The sequence below is a fragment of the Polistes fuscatus genome, unplaced genomic scaffold (genome assembly GCF_010416935.1).
Source record: "Polistes fuscatus isolate 324 unplaced genomic scaffold, CU_Pfus_HIC Scaffold2, whole genome shotgun sequence".
NCBI classification, from domain to species: Eukaryota; Metazoa; Arthropoda; class Insecta; order Hymenoptera; family Vespidae; genus Polistes; species Polistes fuscatus.
Genome location: NW_025113096.1, coordinates 14,719,458 through 14,740,222, shown reverse-complemented (window position 1 = coordinate 14,740,222; position 20,765 = coordinate 14,719,458). Strand labels below are relative to the sequence as shown.

General features: G+C 27.8%; 2 protein-coding genes across 2 annotated transcripts; both read left to right on the top strand.

Moving 5' to 3' along the window:
* The first annotated feature begins 2,179 nt into the window (after positions 1-2,179).
* On the top strand, positions 2,180-4,351 carry LOC122516093 (repetin-like). The gene is made up of 5 exons (XM_043633656.1): positions 2,180-2,313; positions 2,980-3,070; positions 3,474-3,707; positions 3,941-4,084; positions 4,184-4,351. The coding sequence occupies exons 1-5, from the start codon at positions 2,180-2,182 to the stop codon at positions 4,349-4,351; spliced, it is 771 nt and encodes a 256-aa protein (XP_043489591.1).
* A 2,410-nt stretch (positions 4,352-6,761) lies between these two features.
* On the top strand, positions 6,762-10,558 carry LOC122516570 (GATA zinc finger domain-containing protein 14-like). The gene is made up of 5 exons (XM_043634482.1): positions 6,762-6,839; positions 7,717-8,107; positions 8,205-9,724; positions 9,804-10,037; positions 10,108-10,558. Exons 1-5 carry the CDS (start codon positions 6,786-6,788, stop codon positions 10,489-10,491), a joined length of 2,583 nt encoding a protein of 860 aa, XP_043490417.1. The 5' UTR covers positions 6,762-6,785; the 3' UTR covers positions 10,492-10,558.
* Positions 10,559-20,765: the final 10,207 nt, after the last annotated feature.

The window sequence follows — 20,765 nt, the reverse complement described above, 5'->3', positions numbered from 1 at the left end:
AATTATTGATCGATTATTTATATCCTTTATACAATAATTTATTCTATTTGTACAAGATTAACAATTATATTCATTATTAATACTAATGTTATATATATGTATGTTACCGTGAAGTACTGAAATTGGAGAATGTCAAGATTCTTTACATTGGTGTATGTCCATAAGAATTAATGTGTAATATTTGGTCTTTAACCGACGTATTTGGTCTTTAACCGACGTATTTGGTATATGTTGACGTTTAACCACGTGAATCTTGACATTATCTAATTTCGGTCTTTCGCGTTAACATAAATTAAGATTCCTTTTTTTTTTAATTAAATCAAAGATCATGTATTATATTTTCTAATTGCTATTTATTTTTAATAGAATAAGTATTGCTGTACGTACGAATGGGATGTGAAACAATGTTAAATTAGTTTGTTCGATGAGAAAAAAAAGAAAATTTTGCGATCAAATGAAAAATGTTGGCTATAGAAGAATGAAAATATTTTCACGTACGATTCTCCTAACCTCTTTCATTCACAAACGTAGTTCTAATCGGTGGAGAAAAATATTATTTCGATTGTGTTGAGTGCATTCCATACGTTCTTGCAAAAATATGACAGACAGATAGGTACGAACGTAATTCGTTGTCATTCGTTGTGTTAGTATTGAAAAAAAATAAAAAGAAACTTTATGTTCTCGTTAATACGTATAACGACGCTTTGAAAAAAAGGGTTGAATTTATAGAACATTTGTCGTTTTATAGCTACTTATACTCAAACGATTATAGTCAAAGTTTAAACATAAAAAAAAATATTACCATACTTGTCATTACGTTACACACATACATTGTCATCAGTTGTCAATTTAACTTTGTTAAATCTTGATAAGAACATACATGTGTATAAGAGTATACATAAAATTTGAATTGTTAAATATAGTATACTACTTTAAAAGAATACAATTAACGAAAGTCAATCGAATAAAAATCCCAAACTAGGTTCGGTAATAAATAAATATATTTTTTGTTTTTTAAAATAATCTAACGTAAATAGATTTTATATCAGAGAAAGAAAATGATTAAAGTTTCACGCCTTTTTCTATGAGGCCTATTTTTGTTTTGTTTTATTATCTATTGTATTATTTTGTGAATTTCTTTGTATTATGAATTAACGTAGTTCAATATGAAAGTTATTGTCCACTTTGTGGTCAACGAGGCTGCATGCATATTAACGCGATTCATTTCTTTGTTCTTTCTCTCTCCCTTTCTTTTTTTCTTTTTCTTTTTCTTTCTCTTTCTTTTTCCCCCCGTTACATTGAAATAAAATCGCAATTTCGAGTGAGTCACTTCCTTCATAGATTTAATCATGCTTAGAATTATCCAAACATTTTTAGTCAACAACTTTCTCTTTTGCGAATTTATTTGATTTTAACAAAGAAATTAAAAATACATATAGCGGTTGTCAAAGTGCCATTTAACAGATTTTACGTGTTACTTTTTTTTAATTCAATATACATTTTTATGCGAGTCGATATTAAATTACGTATACGGGGTGTCTCAGTTGAAAGAGAATATATAAATCATTTCCAATGTTTTTTTAATAATACAAAAAATGTTTTCAAAGTCGTAGGTATTTTTTTATCCTATAAAAGTGTATTTTTTTTATTATTACCCAACTATTTTAAATATATTTTGTACATTATTTATATTATTTAGAAACAAAGTATATATATGTATATATATTTAAATGTCTTCCTTCAGTTGGGATATCCTGTATATAAATTGTACATACATTCAAGTACACTTATTTAAAATTATGAGCAATTCAATGTCAATACATTTTGATAGAACAAAAAATTCTACGAAATGATGGAAAAATTGACCTCAGTGAAGTAAAGATTTGAAATTTGATAGACAACCGTGCCGATAATGGTGAAAGTTATTAGAGAAAAGTTGTATTGATCTTCTTTTCATAAGAAAGTTAAGACTACGTTGTCCGTAGTTAATGAAAAAGTTGACACTGATAGAACTCGACCACAAGATTGACAAAAAAAAATTGACGATCGGAGAAGCGCGATCATATTAAATCCGTGGCATCATGCTAACAGATTTCAGTAGATCGTTTAGATCATCACGCGATAGATTAAAGTTGAAAATCTAATGATTTTCTTTCCTTGTAAACGTAATTTATACAAAATGTCCAATATTTTACTTATTTTTCTGTGCGTTTTCTTTACCTTGATCGATACATCGTTGACCTTGAAGAAAGTTTACAGAAGACCCATCGCATTTAGATACGTTGACGATCTCGAAACATCCGCTAGTAATAAAGGCACGTAAAAGTTACAATGATTTTCAATTGGTTTCTAATATACTATTTTATAACTTTGAGATTTTTTATCTAAATAATCATTATTATAAAAGAAAATATTGCTATCTTATATGTAATAGTGTTTAGTATTTAATTGGCCGATAAATATATTTTCAATACTTTGTATCTAACAAATAATAATTTATTATTGAACATTTTGCTTAGAAAATAAATATTTCCATTTTAAATTTTACATCAAATAATTAATTTATTTATATAATACTTATATAAAATAGATCGAAATAAATTTTGAAAATGTTATCGTTAACACATTAAATGTGTTATTTAAAATTTTTGTATTTAATTAATTAAATAATATCATTTATATAATATATACTTTCAAACAAATGAAAACATACAAAAATCTTAATGACAATAATTATTAATGTCATCGTATTTCGTAGTAGCAATAAACGAATTGATTTCGATTCGACGTAGGATTGTTAGAAAAGGGAATAAACAAAAAAAGAAATATCGAAGTCTCTTTTGGATGACCTTAATTGTGTTTAGTTATTAAAGGGTATCGATTGTTCCGTTTAAAAAGACGTTCGCCTTTAACAGCGAATAACTAGACGCTTTATTTGCATTTGATTCGAGTAGGCGAGGGTGAAACTGACGTGGGTGGTGGTGGTGGTGGTGAAAAACACGTCGAGAAGGGTGGCAGTTCGAAACATGAAGAGGAACATCACGAATCAAAGGGAGAAAAAGACGATGAGGTATGGCATCTACTTTATGTTTTTTTCTATTCTTTAATTTTTCCTATTTTTTTTTCCCCAATATCAATTAATTCATCCACGTACTTCATCTCGTTAAATTGTTTAACGTTTGTATTCAAATAATAGTTTCGTTTATTATATTATCGATTATTTATAATGTAAATAATTAATCGATCCGTTTAAATAAAATGTATATAAAATAATTAGATTTATTTTTGTTGTATAGATATATAACAAAAGAAATTGTGTAAATAATTCACATCTATATTATATTAAATAATATATTAGATAATAATAAATATATATAATATATATATATATGTTACATAATTAAACCTTTGCCAACGTTTTACATTAACTTTTGTTCGTTCGTTAAATGATGGGGGGGAAAACGAAAAAAAAGGGTTACGAAAAGATTCACGAATATGAGAAGGGAGAGAAGGGTCATCATGACAAAGAGGATCACGAGGATAGTTATGACGAGAAAGAAGGCCATGATAAAAAAAAGCACGAAGAGGGTGGCCATTACGGCGAACATCATCAGGGTGTAAAAGGAGAGAAGAATGCGAAATTTGAGGAGGAAGGGAAACATCAAAAGGGACACAGTACTAAAGGGGAACATAATATTTTCAAGAAAGTATGTTCAGAAATTTTTCTCAACTTTAATTCGATGATTACAAAGTTTTTACTATTCAAATATTAATTATTAATTAATTAGAATTAAATCAATCGTTAAAATTCTATGATTATTATGAAATATTCTATGACTATGATGAAAATTAAATTACAAATTATTTTTCTTTTTTTTTTTTTTGTTATAAATGAATTTTCAATGATTTAAATGTAATATGTTTATTCGTTTATGATTAGGATGAATATGAGAAAAAACACGATTTTTACGATGAGTATCACGAAGATGGGGATCAAGAGAAACACGGTGCCTATCATCAAGAACACGAGGGTAAAAAAGGAAGTACCGAAAAGAAAGGACACCATGATTCCGGTTACGATGAGGTTGTTATAACGAATTATTATCTCTATCCTTTTATTTATCCTAACTCTAATCAAAATTAATATATTTTTTTTTATTTTAATAAAATTTTATTTGTTCAGCACAAACATGGTAAAGAATCGAAACACGAGAAGGGATATCACAGTAACGACGAAAAGGGCAAAAAGTCAGCCGAAGGATACGACGATCATCATTATCTTGACGAGAAATATGGCAAAAAGGGTGGACAATCTTTTGGAAAGAAATATTCGATGAAGAACAAACGTTAAATAATCGATAATAATTTCTTATTCGTTCAACGAAAACCAAAGATTATTGAATTGAATCGTAAATTTAAATGATGTTGCTACAAAGAATGTAATGCTATATTATCATAAAATGATACTTATTTATGAAACGATTCAATAGATACGATATTATATAACCAGAATTTCTAGTTTTATACTATTTTACATAGACATTTATTTGTTTCGGAAATAAATTATGTCGTTAATTGCTAGTAATCGGTTATAAATTTATTATATTTTATCGCATTATTACAAACGTCGAATTTATTGCAGTTAGAAAATATTCATATTACGAATCGATTAAATTATTACAAGTACAATATATAATAATTATCGTAAACATACACCCATGTAAATGTATGAATAAATAAAGTATTTAATTTCGTTTCGTCGTATAATAATTTTATTTTATTTTTATATTTAATACGACAGTAATGAAGTAACTACGATATCGATTTTAAATTGCTATTTGATTCTTGATCGATAATATTGCATTCGTTTCGATTTGATTATTGTTTATATATATAAAAAAAAGAAGAAAAAAACCGTTTAGATAAATTACATAAATATATGTCAACGTAGTTAATTTAATGTCGATTAAATTTGTGATATCTGTTAAACATCTTTCATGAATTCTTTTTCTTTCACTTCTTTTTCTTCTTCTTCTTCTTCTTCATTTTTACACAATGACGAAAGATTTTTTGATTTTAAAATGCGATAGAGCGAGAAATCGGTTGAGTAAGTCGACATCAGTTAAGCACATCGATCGCACCCCGAGTTGAATTTCGCGAAGTTCATGCTTGTCCTCCGTGAAAAGTGAAAATCTTGGCGTGAAATTGGCCACGGTCTGCTACTTGAGCCATTAAATCGAAAAAAAAAAAAGAAAAAAGAATCTATATTGACGTTATCTATTCGAGATGCTTCCCTTCCATTTGCATTAGAATAATTTTAAGCGAATGTAAGTAGGCGACTGTGATGATAGTTTGTAGATTATTGGAAACCCTACGATGATTAAAAAACTAATTATATAACTAGATGTGTTGTTTTTCTTTTTGAATAAAATAAATATATTATTTTCAAAAAAATATATAAATCTATTTTATAAATCTTACATATTGACTATTATACGTTAGTTCGTAATGTATTTATATTTTATTATTTGTTTAATAATATTATATATGTTAAATTATAAAATAATGATATATGAAAATATGATCGATTATTTATAATCGAATGTATAATTAGGATTTTTGTATAGTTTATAAAATATTTTATATAACAATCTCTTATATATAACAATATAATAATAATAAATATTATTACGAAAGATTAATGCAAACAAATCGATCGTATAAAAAATTACTCTTTGTTTCTTTTTTTTTTCTATTTAACATTGTATAAAATAATAATAAAACTACTATTTACATTCTTGTCTTAAATTATAATTGATGTTTATCTATGTTGTAAAATAAACGTTGTTAGTTCTTGATCAATAAGAAAACTTTAACGACGAAAAAATAAAATAATATGGAAATATATTCACAACTCTTGTCAAAAGAATAGAAGAAGAAGTTCTTGTAAAGAATAATAAGGTGAATCTTCTTTTAAAGGTAATAAAAGTGAGACCTTTAGAGATAAAATTGAAGAATAAACTCAATCGAGGAAAGAAGAATCGATCATTTTTTTAAAATAGTACACTCATATTATATTATATATCGAATAAAATATTATTCTGCGATTTGAATCAATTTTATCCTTTATTTTTTTTTAAGTAAATTTTTTAGATTTGACTAACAAAAGAATTAATTTAATTTAATTTAATAATTATATCAAATTAAAAAATAAATAAAATAATAAATATTTTTTCCAAGAGGAGAAAAAACATTGATTGATCGATTCTATAATAAATTACATTTATTACAATAACATCAATTATATGATGATTATTAAATTATTATATAAGAAAAAAGAATAAATAAATCATAGTCATCTTTGGTATCGAATAACCGTTGAACGAATGACAAATTATTAAAAAAACAATGCACAATAATTAATATAATTATATTTAATAAAGAAATATATAAAATTCTAATGTTTTATTTTGCCGTTGACAATCGAAAATGTTTTTTTCCCCTTTTCCCTCCTCACTCCTCCTCCGATTTACTTATCGGTTTGAAATAAATGTTGTGTAACGATAAGAGAAAGGAGGAAGCCAAAAGGATCGATGATTTTGATCGTAGCGCAAGATCCTCGACGATCTAAGCAACGATTTGCGAAGCTACGATGCGATAAATCGCTGTGAAATTGTCGAATCATTCGCTGAACGGTTTTCTAACTGGCCTAACCAGTTGATATAATTGGCTTGCTACTTTAGGTTAACAGTTCAGTCTTAGTTGTGGACTCGAAAGGTGGAGTTATGGGAACTTATAAAATATCTATGGCCATTTGGTTGTCATTGTTTCTTTATCTGGTAATATGACTATCGATTATTTACCCTAATTAATCAAAAATAAATCCTTATTTCCCCGAACAAACAACGCGATTTCGTTAAAAATAATGAAATTCGAGTGTTATATTGTACTAAATGATAATTCGATTAATGGAAGATGATTTATTTATTTTTAAATTTTAATAAATAATTTATTATATTGTATAAAATGAAAGAAAAATTCTATATATAATTGCAAAAGATACAAATATCTTTTGTTTATGGTCAAATATTTTGGTATATATTTATTCAATTAAAAATTAAATTATTATTTTATTTTGTTAATGATAATATATACGTAAAAGCATCTGAATTTTTTATTTTAATTTTATTCGCGTTATTTTCTATTCGCAAATTTACTAATTCGTAAAGAATTAATATCAAGTTAAAACCTTAAAAATTAACTCGTATAAAAATTAATACTAAATAAAAGATATATATATAAACTTCTTCTTTATATAATACCTATTTTAACATTCAACATTTAGTATAATCAAAAGTAATCACAAATATACATTATCCAAACTAAACATAAAATATGACGTCTCTAATGTACAAAATATTTCTTGAACTTGTATAAGAGGGTACCGCATTCAATCAAAAATATCATCTAACTTTTAAAAAATATTTTTTGCCCGTTGGCAATGTGGCATATTCAAATCATCTTTCAAATAATTTGCGAGTATTCCCGCGACAATATAGTTCACGTAATTTCGTTGGAGAAAATAGTTATTTGCTTGATCCTAGTTAGTGAGTGTACACTTTGTGTGTACATGTGTGTGCGTGTGTGGGTGGGTGTGTATAAGTTGTATTTATCCAGATAAAAAAAAATGTAGTTTAAATAAAAATATTTTTCTAGTTAGGACAATCAAGAATATCAAACGCTACTAGCTCGCAGATAAATACGAAAAATGTTGGTAATGATGATATTCTATTGGAGGAAATTGTTCTTTCAAGTAAAGACAACAAGACGAAGTTTCTCGGTGCAGCTGCCATTGAAAATCCTAACAACAGTGCAAACGAACAAATAATGTCTTTGATCAAAGGTACTAGCGATCTTGTTTTCCCAAATTTTAATTCTACTCAAGACCAAAGTCTAGCTCAATCTCAAACGGTAATCGTTAGCTTGAACGATCTAAAGGATTTGGAAAATCTCGATCACGTTCTAGCTTTCAGTGAATACGAATCACAAAAAGTAGACATCAAAAAGGATAAACGTAAATCTCAGGACTACTTCAATAATGATCAAGGTATTCAATTTATTTTTCTAATATATATATATTAATTATTGAAAAAAACTTTTGCATTTTATTTGTAAATTGTACATTTTCTTTTCGAATTTTCTAGCCATACCAAATAAACAAATCAAAACTGTTACGGAAACAACGGTCTTACCTTATGTAAAAACTTATTACAATGTTCCTAGAGGGTTTCAATCTAATAGTAGAAATTCTTATCAAGATAGATATCATCCTACTACGGTTTCCTATCAGAAAGTGTCTCAACCGTTTACGCAAACGGAACCGAGTATCATTGTTGCGAATACGGAAGGATCGAGTAAAAAATTAATAATTGAAAATCTTGCATTACCTAAACTATATAAGTCGGAAAATGATTTGATTTTGGGTCCTATTCAAGTTACAAAATCAACTTATTACGTGCCAACGCGTAAAATAAAAAACGACGAAAGTAAGATGAAAAATAACGTGGAAAATAATATAAATATTCGTCCGAAGTTACGAAAGATTAAAAAAAAAGTTAAAAGTTTGAACATTCAGACGCCAACGTTTGTAACTACACCTATGAATGTTTATAATTATACGATATCAAATAGATTGATTAACAAACAACATAAATCATCGTTGTTAGATAATCCATTGGTGCAACCTGTTGCTTCTCAAAGAATAAACAATATTATTTATCAAAACGATTCATTGGCTATCGATAATCAACCTGATTTGAAACGACAAAAATCATTATTAGATTCTAAGTCAAACGGTGAAGTTAATCTATTGAAAAAGTATTACAACGTTATACCTCGACCTTTTTCCTCTTCGATAAAACACGCCGGAAATGTTGTTGAACAAGTTCTAACTACAACGATCAATCCTGTAACATCGAAAAACGTTATTGAAATTGAAGAAAGTCTTATAGAAAATAATTCGAAAGTAAATCCTACGTTGAATTACAGTGATAAAATAAATCATTTAGATGTTAAACAGGAAATCGGATACAAATATAGGAAGGAAAGTTCAACCGTTAAACCGAGAGAAAATTATGATAATTTAGAATCGAATATAGATGACGTTTCATCGTCGAGAATAAATATAATAAATAAGAAATCAATTAACAACGATGATAATGTTGAACAATTTGTTAATCGTCCTCAACGTAGAAACGACGAAATATCGGAGTCGGTAACGTTAAAAACATATCATCCTGATTCCAATAATGATACCGATTATACCGAATCGTATAAATTTCCTGAAACATCCGAAAAGGAACAAGGTTATTACGACGATTACGACGATAACAAAGATGTAAATCATAAGCAAGATTTAAAACGTTATAAAGATGATCAAAATTATGAAACCAGTAATTTTGAAAATACTGATAAAGATAATAATTACGATGAAACTAAACGTGACGAGGATGAAAATCATTCTGACGAAAATTCTCAAGAGAAAAACAATCTCCAAGGTTACGATCAAGACGAAGACAGTTCCCATAATTATAAAGTAGAAGAAAAAAGTAATGAAGATGGTAGTGGTGGTGGTGGTGGTGGTGGTGAAAAAAAATTTGCGAAAGGTGGTGAAGTTGAAAAAAAGGAGGATCATTACGATAAGCATGGGAAAATGGAAGAAAAGGTGAGACAATTGATTGAAATGAATAAAAAAAAAAGTATTAAATTGATCCGTTATTGTTAAATAATAATAATTTTTACAGGGATACAAAAGTTTGCACGAACACGACAAAGGAGAGAAAGGACATCACGATAAAGTTCGTCATAGCAAAGAATACGACGAGAAGAACGGCGAGAAAAAGGAACACGAGGAAAATGGGAAATACCATGAAGATTATTATAAAGACGAAGAGGGTAAAAAGGAAGCTAAGTTTAATGAAAAAGGCGAACACAAAAAGGGTCACAGTACCAAGGGTGAACATTCGGTACACAAAAAGGTAAGGAGTAATAGTTATATATATTTTATTTTTATTTTTTCTTTGGGTTAAACGTGGGTTCTTTGGGTAGGACGAGTACGAAAAGAAAACCGAATTCTTTGACGAATTTCACGAAGATGGCGACAGCGAGAAGGACGGTAAATATTATAGCGAACACGAGGCGGAAAAAGGTGGTAAGGAAAAATCCGGTCACTATAACGAAGCCGACGATGATGGTAAGCATGGAAAAATGAAGAAATACGAGAAGGGTGAATATTACGACGAAAACAAGGGCAAGGACAGTAAGGAAGGTCAGGATAGTCACTACGATCATGAACAGAAGCATATGAAAAAGGGTGCTCACGAGAGTGGAAAAAAATGGATGATGGACAGTGGCGACAACGAAGGGGGTGGTGGTGGTAGCGGTGGTGGTGGTGATAAAAAAGATACTGGTGAAGATAAACATAGTCGTTAATTATTAAGTATAAGATCACAATATAATTTGATTAACGTGAAACAATTAAAATCGTGATATTACCTTCGATCGTTTCGATTAATTTGAAATATTTATTACGTTAGTAATAACTTTTTTTTATACATATTCTAAAAAAAATCACTCTTATACAGTAATTATGAAATTATTATTTAGACCCATAAAGCAGAAAAAAGGAAATTCGAATTTATTATTTAACTTTGTATTACATAGCCATTTTACGTTACAATATAATGTGGAATTATAATAATAAAAAATATATATATTATATGTATATATATATACATATAACTTTGATCATTATTTTTTATAATTACTGTATTTATATGTTATACATCCGGTTATCGGTTAATTTTAATAAGTCAAATCATTCAGAGTTACCAAGGGTAACGTAAGTTTAATCGAGAAAAGCCTGGATTCTTTTATCCACTTTAAAAATCGTCTTCGGTTAAAACATCCACCACCAGGTCCATAGTGAATTCTTAACTTTAAAACTTTATTCTCTTAGGGACGTACTCGTTCCACAGGTGGCCATCGACTTTCGTTTACACACTTTTGAACGTCTACGAATATGCATAGAAATGGCGTTACAATGGTGTTCTCTCCTTCCGACCCTTTTAATACTTTCACGGAAAGAAACTTCAACATTTTCACGTAAAATATATAAATGATAAAATGATTTTACTTAAAAGTATAATATAAATACTTATTTGCTTTTTATATACGTATGTATATTTTATTAAATTCTTTTATTATAAACATATATGTATACCCCTCCTCCCCAAACATACAAGAAAAGGAAAGAAAAAATTAATAAAATAATTATTGTTGATAGTTAAAAAACTTTCTGCCCACATAAGTTTAATTATAAATTCAATTAACTTTGTCTTTGAAGATAATAACTCGGTTAAATCGAAATATATAAAGACAATGTAATCCTTATATCTATCTAATCCTTATTAAAGATCTTAATGAAGCGAGTCTAGAGCAAATCCTACAATAATCAAGTTCCTTGTAATTACATGTACTTATTTAGCTCTTAAGGTGAGAACGTTATATTCTAATAAAAAAATTCAATCAAAGGTTCGAACAATTATTATATTATTATCTCTCTTTCTATCAAAGGAACATATCGTTTTATCATATCGTGTATTTCTATGAAATATTATATATATAACGTAAACATATATGTATTTATTGAATAACCTGTTAAATTTAACACACACGATATATGAGTATTTGTATTATCCAATAACAATGGGATACGTAGATAGATACGAGGAATACATTATGAATCATATCGTTCTCAAGAGATCGATGAAAATATAGAATACATACCGCAAGACATTTATTGTAGTAATAGTGGAATATGTACAAATATTACAAATATATGAATATTCTATCTGAATGCATTCAAGGTATCAATACATATACCATATGTGTATATATTTCTTTGAGTATTTCACATATGTATGTATATATATACAGTCTTCTCAGCTTATCGTATTTTCTAATTTTTTTTAGTTTTGTTACAAGAATTTATTTCTACCTTTCTTTTGTGAAAACCGATTAATTTTATAAAATATAAAGTTCGAAATAATTGATATTATATTATACGAAAATGAGAGAATTGTCATATCATTTATTACTAAACTATAATAAAAATAAATAACGATATAATAATTAATAATATATATTTTAAATAATAAGAAGTTATATTTTAAATAATAAGAATAATTAATAATATATATTTTAAATAATATATATTTTAAATAATAAACATCTATCCAAGTGTGTGTTTTTATTATGTATAAGAATATAAAAATAATATTCTAAAAAAATTAGAATTAATTGCTTTAAGTTAATAAAAAGATTAATATAACTATAATCGTTTTATTCGTAAATAATACATACTGTGTTATAAACATCGACGGACGAGTAGAAGTAACAAAAATGCAAACATGAATTAAAAATAAGAAAAGAGAAAAATCTTATTAAGAGAAAAGAAAAAAAATAAGAAAAAAGAACCGAATGTTCTGATCGATCGTTTATCATGGCAATAACCGGACACCACTTTTCGAAGTGATAAAATCAATATGTCAGAAGCAACGGATGTTCTTGTCAGTGGATTTACGACCAAGAAAGGTTTATTACTTATGTTAGTCAACGTAAGGATAATTAAAACGAGGAGGAAAAAGATAATACCTCATGTCATTTTCCTCATTGATTTACGCTGATATCGACAAGATTTTTAATAAGAGTATGTTAAAGAAAGATAGATAGATAGGTAGATAGATAAAGAAAGATGTAATAAATATATATATATGATAAAAAGATATATAGATATTGAGAAGCTTTATATTAATGTTTGTGAGTATTAAAAGCTGTACTTATATCTTCGTGAGAATGAACGGATCGTGTGTTAATCGTCAAACAATGGCATGATTGTCACGTACATAACATAAATTATAGGCCAATGCAAGGGCTATCAGATTACGTTTACTATACAATTCTATAGAGTGTAGTAAATGTTTCAATATGTTTTCATAATTTTGGAATCGATTCTGAAAATGTATTACATTTTTTTTTATATATAAATCAATTTATTCTTCATATTGTACGAAAGTTATTTGGGTTTGTAATTTTTTTTTATTTTTTTTTTTTCGATTTGTATAACATTAATCTAAAGAATAATCTAGATAAATTAATTAATTTTTTTTGGCCTTTCACCTTAACATTTGCGGTCCACCCTGTATTCTATTAGTATATAGAATAATATCGGCGGTATGATGATGGTTCATAAATTCGATGAGAATAAAGTTTGATAAAAACTTTAATTTCGTTGATATAATAATAAGCTGAAAATCTTATTAATAAGAGAATTTATCGCAAGGATCGCTTATTATTATTATTATTATTTTTTCTATCGAAATAATCTTCGTAAACCTTTTTCTCTTTTTTTTACATAAATCACATTTCAAACAAATAACCATTGCATACATTTTTCGAACTTATTTATTCGGGGATTTAATACATACATTGGTAAAAATAAGTATATAAATAGAAATAGAAAAATTTACATTTACAAATATACTTCGAATGAAATAATTATAATCGAATTAAAAGTGATCGTTTAATGGATATCACTTTAATTACCGAGAATTTCGTTTTTTCTTTTTTTCTTTCATTAACGTTAAATAAATACAATCATGCACTTGTATCTTATATGAATCGAAGAGAGAAAAACAAAAATCCAAGCAATTCGATTGCAAACTATGTCGAAGATTAAAGTGTTGATTTACGCCTACGTTGTATAAATTGATGGTGGAAAAAGAAAAAAGAAAGAGGGGTGGAAAAAAGTCCGTCTTATACTCAAAGCGATACGTTTGCTCGAGCAGAGAATATATGAGCCCACCGTTTATTTACCAACCCTATTCACTCGGACCTAGTATTGTTACACCCTCTATTTTCTTTGCGTTTCTTCTGGTAGCTCGAGTTCCAACATTTCCGTACTATTGCAATCGTGCATTGTACTCAACGTTGCTAATAATATTCTACTGACAAAAATAGAATACAAAGAATATTTCTTTTTCTTTTTTTTTGAAGTAAAAACTTCTTTAGAATTGTTCTGACTTGAAAGTCAATAAACCACAATCGATGAAACGGAAATAAGGAAACGACATTAAAAAGAGACAAACATATACATCTATAGGATGCCAAAAAGTACATATTCGTCATGTGATGCTTTGAGAATTTAAACAAGGCAATAGTGCTAAGGCGACAGCCGAAAAAATATGCTGAGTGTATGGTGAAGGATTGATAACTGATCGGGCAGTTTTAGAGATATGACTTTAAAAGACGAACCGAGGGCGGAACGTCCTTCCGACTTTGACGGCAACCTTTTAAAGGCAGTATTGGAGCAAAATCCACGTCAATTGACAAGATATATAGTAGAAAGGTTGAATACATCGCAATCAACCGTTATCCGCCACATAGAGAAATTAGGGAAAGTCAGCAAGTTAGGAGTATGGGTACCTCACAATCTCAGTGAACGGAATAAAAATGATCGCGCGACCACATACAGCAAAGGTGACTCAAGAAAAAATTCTTGAGCTTGGATGGTCTATTTTATCACATCCTCCTTACTCCCCGGATCTTGCCCCGATAGACTACCACCTTTTCTGTCCCTACAAAATTTTTTGAATAAAAAAACTTTCAATTTTGAAGAGCAAATCACGCAAGCTGTCGAAAACTTTTTCCAGTCCAAACCAGCTACATTTTACAAGGAAAAAATTTATAAACTGCCAGGAAGATGGAAGAAGGTTATAGATAACGGTGGTGAATAAGTAATAAATTAATGTAATTTTTTTATTTAATGAGAGCAAAATAAATATCTGATAAAGAAACGGAAGTTACTTATGACTTGACCTATTGCGCAGCCTAATATTTGCTCTGGTCAAACTATCGGCTATCTTCGGCTACCTTCGGCTACCTCCAGCTACCTTCAGCTACCTTCGGCTACCTTCGGTTATCTTCGGTTACCATCGGAAATTGGAGATTGTCAAGATTCATATGGTATATGTAAGAAATATAATTGTGCAAGAATAAACCTAAATATTCGATTTTTTACTATTTCGTATGTGTTGACACATATATATATATATATATATTAATTGAACGCTTTTGGTACAATTGGAATCTCTTTTTTTTTGTAGGAATAATAAATTATATAATTAATTTACAATCTGTGTATGTGTGTGTGTGTGTGTGTGTGTTATTACGCGTCATTTTTGTTCTTTGTTAAGAACTTATATAGATAATATTTCATATAGATAATTATTCATAATTTATTTATCTTTCGAACTACTTCTTTTTATTTTCTTATGACAATAAAGAAATACAAACAAATGAAAATAAAAATATTTTAAACGATTTGTAAATTTTAAATCACATTGTGAAATATCAATGTGTACAGAAACGTAAAGTATATTACAAAATTAATTTATATATATTAATATAATAGTATTAACTTTATATATATTATAATATATAAAGTATACATAAACGTATTGATACTAGTAATAGTAAAAAATACCAATGATTAGTTAATAAATAATTAATCTTTTAACTTGAATGAAATAATTAATCCTTTAAGTATCTCTCGGAAATGATTTAATCAACCGAAGAAGAATTCTATAATATCCAAGTGAAAGACGACGAATCTCGGTGTCGTTAATTTTCTCCGGTTATTTCAGTTTTCCTTCTCTTCTATTTCCCTTTCCCTTTCCCTTTCTTTCTTACTATTTCTCTCTCTCTCTCTTTATCTGTTAGTTAATTTCTCCATTTCTTAGAATTTCATTAACGCGGATCGATAAAGTGAACCCCAATCCACTTCTTCTAACAGAAAGAATAATTTTTTTAATAAAATATGTTATATAATATAATAAATCGAAGAAACGTTCGCGAACACGATGAATACAAATAACGATAATAAATCGAGATGAGTTATTTTTTTTCTTTTTTTGATTCATCTTATTCGTCGTTGAAAGGAAAGGACGTGGGAGGAGGGGGAAAGTAACCAAACGAATTTCAAATTCGAAAGATGAGATAGTAAATAACCTTTTTCCTATAGAAAAAAATTTTTGTCCAAGAGTAAACGGGAAGAATTTCCGGTCAAGTATTTCTTCTCTTTCTTACCCACCTTCTACCCTTCCTTTTTATTTCCACCATTTTTCTAGACGTATCATTCTCAAGAGAGTTGACTTTTTCGATTTCTTTTTATACGAGTTCTTTTTTCAAAGTTTTAACGACGACTCCGTTCATTTTTTTTCTTCAATTCTAACGTTATCTCAAGACAAGGTACTAGTATTTTTTTTCGGTATTATAATTTTTATACGATAAAGACACGTACCAAACGTTTCATTTTTAAAAATAAAAAAATAAAAACTATATACGATTCAAATGAAATATGAATGTATTCGTTAAAAATAACTTGAATTATAAATATAGTTGTAACATATCGGTAAGAAACTTTTTCGATCTACTTATTCCCCAAGTGTTTTTAAACGTCGTATAATTTTTACGACGTTTAAAGGAACTAACGTAAGTTAAAAATTACGTATCGGTAGAAACATATGAAATCGCATGGGAACGTATATGGAAGTGTTTGTATTGTAAAAGGAAAGAAATGATTTATTTCATATTTGTTCTGCAGTTTGTATATATCCAAGTATACAAAAGTATATAATATATATAAAAATAAATTAAACCGATGTGTGTAAATTCTAATTAAAAAACGAAATAATGGAATAGAACTAATAATGTTTAATGTTTAATGTTAAATTCGTATAGTATCATAGAAACTTTTTTCCTTTTTTCACTTTACCTCTTTACTATACTTGAATTACGTTTATTTTTACAATTTGTTTAGAATCCACTTTAACGAACACGAGTATACAATTAAGAAATAAAAATATTTAACACCTGTTCCATCAAAACGCGTTTTTCCATTTGACTTTTTGTGCGACATTTTTCTCACGATCCAATCCGTTTTAGAAAAAAAAGAAAAAAATACAAAAAAGAATAAGAAAAATAAAAATGAGACATTTATCGAGTAAAAATTCGTGTTCTGTTGTATATGAGTGTGTGTGTGTGTGTGTGTATGCGTTCAATTAAGATACCGACTGAAAAATACTATAAAATGAATGTACCAGACCTCGACCTGAATTTTCTTCTTTTTTCCCCACCCACCCCAACCACCTCCCACTCCTTCACGCTTTTTCTCTGTCTTTTTCTTATCACTCAGGAAAAAGGCAAAGTTGTGTTTTTAACGGAATTGGATGACCGCTGTTGCTCTTCGAAGAAAACTTTCACGAGAAAGTGCTCGGGCTGTTAAAAAACTCTTTCTAACTTTATACTAAAGTTTAGATCGGAATGGTGGTGTACTTACGCAGATAATAATTTACATACTTACATACGAAAAATAAATAAGAGTACGTAAGAATTGGTATGCGTAAACGTATACGATGCATTTGTTCTCTGATTAAGAAGAAAAATAAAAATAAAAACAAAAAGAAAAAATTGAAAAATTTCTCCTCTCTATCGTACTAAAGAAAAATTGTTTTCTCTTTTCTTTCCCCTGATCTTTCTTTCTTTTTATTTTTCCATCTTATAGATCTATCTATTTATTTCTTTTTCTTGTATAAATAGTATATGTTTCTTCGCGATTCCTAACTTAAGATTTTTCTATATGTTTTGCAAGTAAAATATATATCTTTTTTTAGAAAAGATATAAATGATATATATATATCTAGAAAGAGAGAGAGAGAACAAAGAGAATTGATATCTATGGTATTGTATGTTATCAGAGAAAACCAATGAACCGTGCTCAAACAGCGTACCTCGTTCAAAGGTAAATTTTACTGTTAAATCGCTTGACTTCTTTTCTTTCATCGAAATCTAACAAGAGAATGGTGAGTTTATAGATGTATTCAAAAAACTACCAATGTATGTATTTATTATATACGTATTTATTTACGTATATGCATTTGCATATTATTGACCTTTCCAAAGATGATTATCAAAATTTTTAAATGTGCTAATGAAAAATTGTTAAATTACGAATAAAATAGGATAGTTCATTTGTTATATGTGAAAATTAATATTACACGTACATATATATGTACATAGTATGAGAGTATATATGTATATTAATTGTAAGTATAACAGTAATTGCCACGAGTCCTCGTTGTTTACGTTACAAAAAAAAGTAAAATCGTATTCGATGAAATAAATTATACGGAAACGGGAATCAAGTATCTTAATCATATCGTTCGAAAATAAAATAAAAGAAACAAAATATAGAAATTTATTAATTACTACAGTTGATCATTATATAGAACATTTTGTTTCGGTCAGATTTACTTTACTGGTTTTAATTAAACATGGGAGTAAGTCAATAAATGGGTGGACCACGTTTCAATTAATTACTATTATTTTAACTAATAAATGTATACTTAGAAAAGAAAATTAAATGTTTGCATTCGTACTAAAAAGAAAGAGATTCTTTACGTATAAAAATTTGTTTCCGTAACAATGTCTCGATATTAATTTAACGTAATAAATAATATAATCTAACGCACCTTTCTTCGAACGATACACAAATAATTAAATATCTTCGCGTAATTATGAAAGAAAAAACCTTTTTTTCTCTATTTCTTACCAAAGATCGTGTAAGAAAAAAAATAAAAAACAAAAAAAAAATGAAGAAACGTAACCAATAACTTAGATACTTTACTCATTTATCAAAACAATAAGTTGTACTTTGTAATTAATCACTTTGCATTCCTCTAGAAAATAGATACTAACATTTAACAGACATTCTAGTTTTAGCATACATACATCCCTAGAATCATCAGAAATACACCTAGTATCTACTATTAGAAACTATTGCACTTCTACTTCCAGTTTGTACTTGCTTATATATATGTAAATTAGCGTACGTACGACGATGCCGAGGACGACGTTGCAACGGGTATACGTAGAAAATAGGAAAACCACTAGAGAACCAACAAGGACTATCAGAGAGGATTGTCCTTTTTTTTCCTTATTTTTTTATTTTTTATCGTTCGAGGTAAGTTTACGACGTAGTTTCTAAGGACCTTTGGATAATAAAGGATATCTACAAGTTCACGAGCTTACGTTTACGAGCACTTTTAAACTATAAAAATCTCATGGAAATTTCAGAAAAATCTTCTAACCAGATCGACCAATCCCAAGCATCAACGAAAACGATCATTTATCCATATACAAGCAAAATGATAATCGCCATAAATTGTGCTTAGGTGCATCTATTTAAATTTTAACACTCCTACGCATTATTATTTATCATCTTTTATATTTTATAATAAGAAGACTTTTAATCTTTTCTGCATTTCATAATGCGTTTGTTATCCGTTTAATGGTAATGTATCGAATTATCATTATTTGTGATATGTAAATTTAAGCTGTTGTTCACTCGTTGTAAATCGATTTAACTATTTTCATTCAAAATCCATAAATAAATATAATTCTATTTAGTTATTAAAAAATCGTATTTACTTTTAAATTTTAAATTCGAATGAAGCTTTATAAGAGTAATTTAATATTCGAATTTTTCTACCAATCATCGTCAAAATCAATTTTTTTTAATATTTTCACACGATTTTTTTCAAACAGTTCTAAGATATTTAATATCCGATAAGAAATTTAAGATAAAGTTTAAGATAGTTATTTTTTGATCGACAGATTACGTTTTTACTTTTAATTAAAATACATAAAATACTAAAAACTCGTAAACATGATTATATGATCGTTTAGAAGTCAATAATATTCGTAATGTATAAAATTATATTTGTTAAATTATTCAAAAAATTGACGATTCATAAGTTTTTAACATCGCCTCTACTCTATAACTGAAATATAGATTATTTAAAAAACTTTCCGAGAGAGAAAATATTTCTATTAAATTTACGTTCATTACTCTCTCTCTTTCAGTCGTGTGAAAGAAAAATCAGAATAAAAAATTTGTTGAAAATAAGAAAATGCAATTTTCATCGTGGTAAAAGTTAAATACATTTTTACATATCTTCGATGCAATTTACTAGTTGTAAAAATTAAAAAAATATTTATACATTTATATTCGACTGCATCTTACCGCGTATAATTAAGAATCAAAGCAAATGAAACGAACATTTTTTATTTCCCCTCCCCAAAAAAAAAGAAAAATTAATCAGACCCTTTTTCGTATTTAAAAGTAAGAAAACTACGAGTTACGGGAAAGCAGTCCTTTACTCATAATTATAATTTAATAAAAAAAAAAAGAAGGTAAACGAGTATGAGGAAGAATCACCGGTAGTTTCGTAAACGTGAAACAGATTGCTTGCGTGGTAGTTTCGGGAGAAAAGGGCTAAGAAGGGGTTAAGGTGAGTAAACGAATAATGAAACAAAAGAGACAGCCAATATATAACAGAAAGAAACAAAAATTTCATTTACTTATGTCGCTGAGAAAATCAATTAAAAATAAGATACAAAAAAAAGAAAAGAAGAAGAATAAAAATAATTAAGGAAATATTAAAAGATCGAGAAAACGTAAAAAGAAAGAGTAAGAAAGAAAGAGAGTAAAAGAGAGAGAAGGAAAATAATATTGAAAAATATAGAGAGACAGAGATTTGCAGTAAAATTTTATTCAAAGTAAGAGAATGATTGGACATTAGGGA